We start from the raw sequence: 7500 nt of genomic DNA on the forward strand, positions 1-7500 counted from the left end.
TTGGGGGGTAATGCGATGCTCTTAAGCAGGAGTAGCCCCCTCCCAACTCCCATGAGTGATTTAATGTAAACCAGGGAGCGCTCACCCTACTCGCAAAACCTGTGCGATCAAATGCTGCCCACCATGTTAGTGTTGACCTATTGTAGTCGAAATGAGGTATGCGTGCGGGCGGGCCTGTGTGTGTTTGTGTGTGAATGTGTGTTTGTTGCTGGGTTAGTATGAATGCAGCCTTGAGCTCAGGGACTCTGCTCCCAATAATTGAATAATCAGATTCCTCAGACAGAGATAAAAGGCTTAGAGGTAATTACCTCCAAGCCTAGAGTATGCGTGTGTGTATGTGTACTTATGGGTGTGTGGGTGTGTGTGTGTGTGTGCAAGCATGTGTGTGTGTGATCTTGCAGGCAGGCAGGCATGTGCAGTGTGTGTGGATTGCATCTCCTGACTGTTCACACTTGGCTGTGAGTGTTGTGAAATGGAATATGTACACGTGTAATGTCCCAAAAAAGACATTTTGATCGTGCGTCATGACAACCTGCTCTCAGCGAGACACAGAGTGGGCAACCCCTGTGGCAGAGAGACGTGTGCAGAGAACATCGGAGGGTAGCGAAGGATCTGCTGCCGGCACAGCAACCGCTCTGAATATAAAGGGAGAAGTAAGCAGTGATGTACGAGGGATAGAGAGGGAAGAAGGGAGCTTTTGTCCTTGGCTTGACACGTTCAAAGGCGGTTCAAATGCCCGCACATCAGGGATGCAGCGCTCAGGCAATACCATTGTTGGAAAATACTGTCTGTGCCCTGAATACCTACGGCCCTGTTGGTTAAATAGTGGGGCAGTGTGTGTGTGCTGTACTTGGTGTGCCGTTTTATGCTTGTCCTGGTAACAACATGAGTCAATAAATAGGGGGAGTAAATGACTTGACATGGTGAATGATATGTGAGTGTGAGTGCGTGGCCGGGAACCTCTAGGAACATGAGCGTTGGTCAATAGCGGGTACAATCTTCGCCGTATGATGGATGAGGACTGTGGTTGTGTGCGCGTGAGTGATGTGTTTGTGTATCTACCACCTTGTGTGTGTTCCAATTAGTTTTGCTGTAACTAGAGCATAGCAGGTAATTTGTCATACTGAGGAGTTCTCTATGATATCTTCCTCCTGACTGACTCGGGAATGGAAATAGCGAGGGGAGGAGAGGACAGAAGGACAGAACATAGAAGGAACTGTGATCAGGACAGGAAGAGACGGGGATAGAGAGAATGTGGGAGGGAGGGAAGATGGAGCGTGGATGCCAAATGCATCACTGGCTCACTGAGAGAGAGGGAGAGGGATAGAGAGAGAGAGAGAGAGAGAGAGAGAGAGAGAGAGAGAGAGAGAGAGAGAGAGAGAGGGATAGAGAGAGAGAGAGAGAGAGAGAGAGAGAGAGAGAGAGAGAGAGAGAGGGAGAGGGAGAGGGATAGAGAGAGAGAGAGAGAGAGAGAGAGAGAGAGAGAGAGAGAGAGAGAGAGAGAGAGCGAGAGAGAGAGTGTTAGAGCAAGAGAGAGAGGGCGGGCCAAGAAGACGATCACGCACCAAGTGTTGTCATCAGTGGCTCCATATGAGGGGACGGGAAGTGTAATTTCATCACCGGTTCTGGACCCAGACACATGGGAGGGAGTGGGTGGGGGAGAGAGAGAGAGAGGGTGGATGATAGAGAGAGGTTGGAGGAGAGAGAGGAGAGAGAGAAAGGGCTCATTATTACGGGAAAATTAGAGGGAGACGGGAGGGAACTTAGGAGCCGCAGAGGAACACGATTGGAGAAGCAAGAGGCAGGGCGGAGGAGTGGGGGAGGGCCAGAGAGATGGACAGACAACCACAGAGAGAGAGAGAGAGAGAGAGAGAGAGAGAGAGAGAGAGAGAGAGAGAGAGCGCTGTGAGGCGTGAACATGAGCTGTGAACAAGTGGAGGACTCGACTACACAAAAAATGGAATAAAAAATGAAGGAAAGAACAGGATAGGTAGTACTGACATCACCAGCATGGCACTGGTAATGTCAGAGATATGAATACACCAAGAGAGAGTAGAAAAACGTGACTTGTTTTTTGAGCGCGTGCTCGTGCGCAGTTCCCGCACACCGCGGCACACCTGTTCTAATTACCACACCTGTTCCATTGGGCGAGGCGAGAGAGGGCTGCACCCTCCTGTCGGTGTGGCTCGCTCGGTCAGCCCTGCAGCACCGCGTGCTCCTGCACTGTGTCTGACCTTCCTTAGTCAGCAGGCGGGGCGGACTGCAGAAAGGAGGAAGGAGAAAGAGACACGCGACGGAGAGAGAGAGAGGTATAGAGAGGGAGTGTCCACGGGAGCACAGAGGAGAAGAGAGTCAGAGAGGGAGGGAGAGAGAGAGAGAGAGAGAGAGAGAGATGTAGTAGACACGAGCAAGACGGAGCCGTTTCCACTGTTGGGTCTGTTTAGTCTAGTCCGAACAAACGCCGTCTCTGTCCTTGCTGTCAGCAGATCAAGTCGTGTCTGGAGCAGTGGCCCCAATGCAGGCGAATGTCCCGCCAGAATTGAACACAGGTCGGCTTGGTTATTGGCTTTTGGATCGCGAGCCAACATCCATCCTGAAGGTGGAGCTTGTCGTCTTTTGATCTTGTGTTCGAAAACACAAATCTTAACCTCCCCAGAAAAGGCTTTTTTCTGCGCTGGACATATTCCTTTATCATTTTGTTAATTTTTTTCAAGGTTTACTTCCCCCAAACCACCACTTTTGAAAGCAGACTGGGAGAACTTGCGGGGATCTCCTTGCATACTCTCACATATGGAAGAGTCTGGGGGGCGAGGGGTGAGGACGGTGGGTGACGGGGTGAGGGCCGGGGATCGGGACCCCTCACAGAGGCTCTCTCCGTTCCGCATGCTCCGTATGCTGGAGGCTTGCAGAACCCCAGGGAACCGCATCGGTGAGTCCCTCCATATGCCCCCCCCCTCCCTCCCCACCCTCAGTCTGTCCCGCAGAACCCTGCCACCCGTTCAGAGCCGCCGGTCGACTCGATGTGTGAGTATGTCATCAGCAGAAGATCTACTGTACCCCGCTTTTAGGCGGTACCACACAGCTCTGTTAACACAGTCTGTCTCCGGGCGCACGCACGGCGGGGTCTGTCGTTTTTGGAGCTCGTTATAGAGAGTGGGGAGTGAACATCAAACATACGTCCCGCGGAAATACAGACACTAATTTATGCTAATTAGCGCCTGCATCAGAAAACCGCTGAACCCACAGTTCAGCGGTTTCTGATAGAGATGAATTGCTCCCGATACACTGTTTTCCGATAAAATATGTATGCCTTTCATGGTGGAAAGAGTCAAATTGCTCATGTGGCTGTGGGTGAATGAGCTAACCCCAAGGGGAGTCTACACAGATTGATGGGTGGTTGGGCTTGTACTTTGTCCTGTTGCAGACTTTTCGTAGGCATGATGGCTTAAATCAATATAACCAACCTTATCGGATTTTTCAAACTAATTCGAAAGTCAAACAAGGAACAAATGTCTTTATTTGGTTATCATAGAGTAGGCCTTTTCATCTGCATAGGGCTTCTGTTGCCCAGGCATCAACTCTAGTCGGGTCAACTGAATTTGCCTGTATTTGGTTACTGTGGGTGCTCAAGTACAGCTGCGTCTTTGTTGTATCTCTATCACTCTTGAATGGAAATCACTCTTCTCACTTCCTCATGGCCTCAACAGCATTTTAGCCCTTTTCATGCCCAAGACCCTGAAATGGTTTCCTGCCGATAAGCCCAGTGATAGAACACGCACATTTGGAATGTGTGTGTTGGCTTGTAACCTCTGGCGGTTTCTTTTATTGAATATTAGATTCTCTATATTTATTTGTTATTTTGCCAATAGAATCTTGTACGGGTTCGTGTGTGAGCGCCGGCACTTAACCTTTTGGCGGGAAGAAACAACACGGATCAGGAGACGCCGCACCTGATGGCGACGCGGCCCTCGCCTCCTGGACGTTTACACACAACACACGAGATCACGTCACCTTCGACCAGCGCGACTTAGCATGGCAGCACCAATGCGTTCACAGACATGCTGCATTTTTGTGTGTGCGTGTGTGTGTGTGTGTGTGTGTGTGTGTGTGTGTGTGTGTGTGTGTGTGTGTGTGTGTGTGTGTGTGTGTGTGTGTGTGTGTGTTCTTTATGAATGCACACCAATATGTAGATGCTCTGTCTCGTCGTCCGTCCATCTTGGTTTCGGTTACGCCGGTAGCTAATGTTTCGACATTATTAATGGCTGATGGTTGATTCCTGATACGTATACTCACGACTTTGTTTTCCTCCTAAGTTATTCTATCCACAAACCTGGGGATTAATTGCCACCTGCGGCAGTGGCATTCCCAGCATTTAAATAATGAAAGTAATTTCAGCAGATGGACATTAGCTAATGAGCATATGCTACACTGTCAACAGATATATGGAGATATCTGTTGGGCTTTTCACAGCACCTGGAATTCTACCTCACGAGGACTGTCAATATTTTCATGCAAGCTTTTCAAATGCTGAATTGGCGCATGATAGTTTTTTCCACCAAAAGGTCTACATCTATCAAGTAGTGAGGTGATCATGGTCACATGGCACACAATAAAACACTTATGTCTTAGTAAGTATTTGGCAGTTAAAGGTAATTTAGGGGCTATGACAGTGGTTCCCAACCTTGGGGTCCCCCTGAAGTGCATATTGGGGTCGTGGCAGATTGCTAGCCACGAGACCATCCTGATCACGTGTCACATTCTGTGTCGCTACAAAGATCAGTCTGGACCTCTAGCCGTCCTCCACTTCTTGCCTTGACTGACTGACAAACTTCTTCTTCTTCTTCATGTGATGCACCCGCACAGTATGTGATTCAGTGGATACACGGAAAAAAGCTGAATGGCGAAAACGTATTTGTGTAGTGAATACTAGTTGTTATTGACTCTACTACTCTACTAATGATAACGTAACCGTTGGTTGCTTTGGGCAACGACGTCAACGTTTTTTCACGCAGCAGCCTGTATTCCACATCATCATGACTACAACCCAGTCCCTTATTGGCCCAATTACAATGTCATTTCTGGAAATCGATCTAGGCAGCAAGAACTTCCGACCGATCGGTTTAGTGACCCAAAATGGGAGGTCACGTGATAGCGATGGTCTCCAGGTTCGGAGATCGCTGACATAAGCAATAGATACGTGTGTGATGCATGTGATCAATTTTAGAAAGCGTTTTTATTTAAAAGGTCATGGTCCCTTCTATACGAACTGCCGGCCTAATGATTCAATCACATAGTGTGGAGTAGAGCGATGACATTACGTCCACCAAGACATGGATATTACCAGCAGATGTTGATTAGGTAAAAAAACACGGATCTGGAAGCAGATGCTCTAATGCGTCGCCAGCATTTTCAAAGATAGATACAGGGTCACTGGGCAGAAGAGGTAGGAAACCACTGGGCTATGGCCTCACCAACCATCTATCATATAAATCTATCATCTACCATATAAAAGTCAATGTGGAGGAAAAACTCTGATAAATATGGAATATTAATAGTTAATAGGCATTCAATTGAAATGAAAGGAAAATAGGTGAAACAAGGTTGAGAATACGGCCTCGTCTTCACAAACTAGTATGCAATGGCCGCACTCCAGTCGTGGTATTAAGAAAAGCCTGCCTCCTTCGCAGCCTAACCATTACCACAGAATAAAGGACAGGGACACACACACAGACCCACACACGCACACACCCAAGAATCGGCCTCAGGTTATGCTGTCCTACTCCCCAGCTGCCAGACAGTGCAGCATAATAAATTGCCTGACCGTCGTCCAGTCCTCCATGACTATCCCACAATCCCCGGGTTGGCTGAGGTGTCACATCCACTCAGGGGAACCGTTTTTCTTTCCCCTTCATTAGTTCTGCTCTCCCATTTCCCTATCCTCTTACCCGCCATCCTTTCTCCCCCCCCTCCCCCACACTCATGCTGTTTCAGGTGATAACAGAGGGCTGAGGGAGATGTTTCTAATGATAACAACAAGAGCACCCCTCCGGTCTTCAGCCTGGTGGTCCCATCTCTCTCTCTCTCTCTCACTCTCTCTCTCTCACTCTCTCTCTCTCTCTCTCTCTCTCTCTCTCTCTCTCTCTCTCTCTCTCTCTCTCTCTCTCTCTCTCTCTCTCTCTCTCTCTCTCTGTATCTATCTCCCTCTCTCTCTCTCTGCAGAAGCTACACAAATACTTGATACACGCACACACACACACACACCCACACAGACACACACACACACACACACACACACACACACACACACACACACACACACACACACACACACACACACACACACACACACACACACACACACACACACACACACACACACACACACACACACACACGTACACAGACACACACAAACACACCGATCCGCAAAGGAAATGACCTAGTCTTGACAGCTAGCTGTCATTACTAGACTAGTAAAACCTAAGGCGAGAGACTTCACCCTTCCCCCGACAAACACAAGGAACTACACACTTGTACACTATAACGCACATTCACAAACACACACTCGACCATACTCTCGCACACATATGCAGCAGGCAGACCTGTCTCCAGCACTGTGACTCATTAATCAGATGGGTTCTTGGGGCCCGGAAGGGGGCGGAGGAGGTGGAGGAGGAGGAGGAGCAGGGGGAGTAGTATAGAGGGGGGAGGAGGGGGGATGTAGAAGGAGGGGGGTATAGAATGGGAATGAGTGGGGGGTAGAAGGAGAAGGAGGGGGGAGGAGGAGAGGAGGGCGATGGTGCAGCCACCATATACTGGAAAGCTTCTGTTGCATGAAGGGTAAACATCGATCTCTCCTCCTCCTCCTCTTCTGACCGCTGGCCCTTTCAAACACACCTGGCCGTCACCCCTGTGACACTGGCCGTAGTGACGGGTCTATGACCTGGAGAGCAGTGCTCTCCACCGCAGCTTGTGAAGAGGAACAAGAGGAAGTTTAGGTCAGGCAGAACGCTATGTCCTCAGCCCCAACCGGTCCAGGTGCGTTTTCAGCCTTGTGAAATAGATGCAGGTTGTGGTGAAAGCCTGGATTTCCTGCTTCTTGGCCAGTACAAGTGCAAGCTCCCAGAAGTGTTTCATTAGAAAGTGTGTTCATGTGTGCGTGTGTGTTTCTATTGTAGGCATCGTCCATGAGAATGTGAAGATGGGCTCCGACGGGGAGAGCGACCAGGCGTCCGGTACATCTTCTGATGAGGTCCAGAGTCCTGTGAGGGTCCGCATGCGGAACAACCACCACCGACGGATCTCCAATGAGGTACACCCCCCCACCCCCCCCCCCCCCCCCCACACACACACACACACACACACACACACACACACACACACACACACACACACACACACACACACACACACACACACACACACACACACACACACACACACACTTATGCACAAGAGCGAGGCATGAACCATTTCCTGCACATGGTTACACAGCTGCTA

General features: G+C 49.5%; 1 protein-coding gene across 9 annotated transcripts in view; it reads left to right on the plus strand.

Annotated features, from left to right (window-relative positions):
• Positions 1 to 7500, plus strand: part of LOC115549295 (cyclin-dependent kinase 16) — a 40406-nt gene that overhangs the window by 13574 nt on the left and 19332 nt on the right. For 7 of the 9 annotated variants that reach the window (XR_003977737.1, XM_030364439.1, XM_030364432.1 and 4 more), the window contains one exon: positions 7179 to 7312. Coding sequence is in view for 8 of the 9 variants with exons in the window: in XM_030364439.1 (XP_030220299.1) it covers positions 7179 to 7312 (134 nt within the window). In the remaining variant the exon portion in view is untranslated. Of the gene's footprint in view, positions 1 to 1867; positions 2930 to 6759; positions 7039 to 7178; positions 7313 to 7500 lie in introns of those variants that run through there. The other 2 variants (XM_030364468.1, XM_030364494.1) reach the window with 2 other exon arrangements.

This window comes from Gadus morhua, chromosome 1 (assembly GCF_902167405.1).
Source record: "Gadus morhua chromosome 1, gadMor3.0, whole genome shotgun sequence".
Taxonomy (NCBI): domain Eukaryota; kingdom Metazoa; phylum Chordata; class Actinopteri; order Gadiformes; family Gadidae; genus Gadus; species Gadus morhua.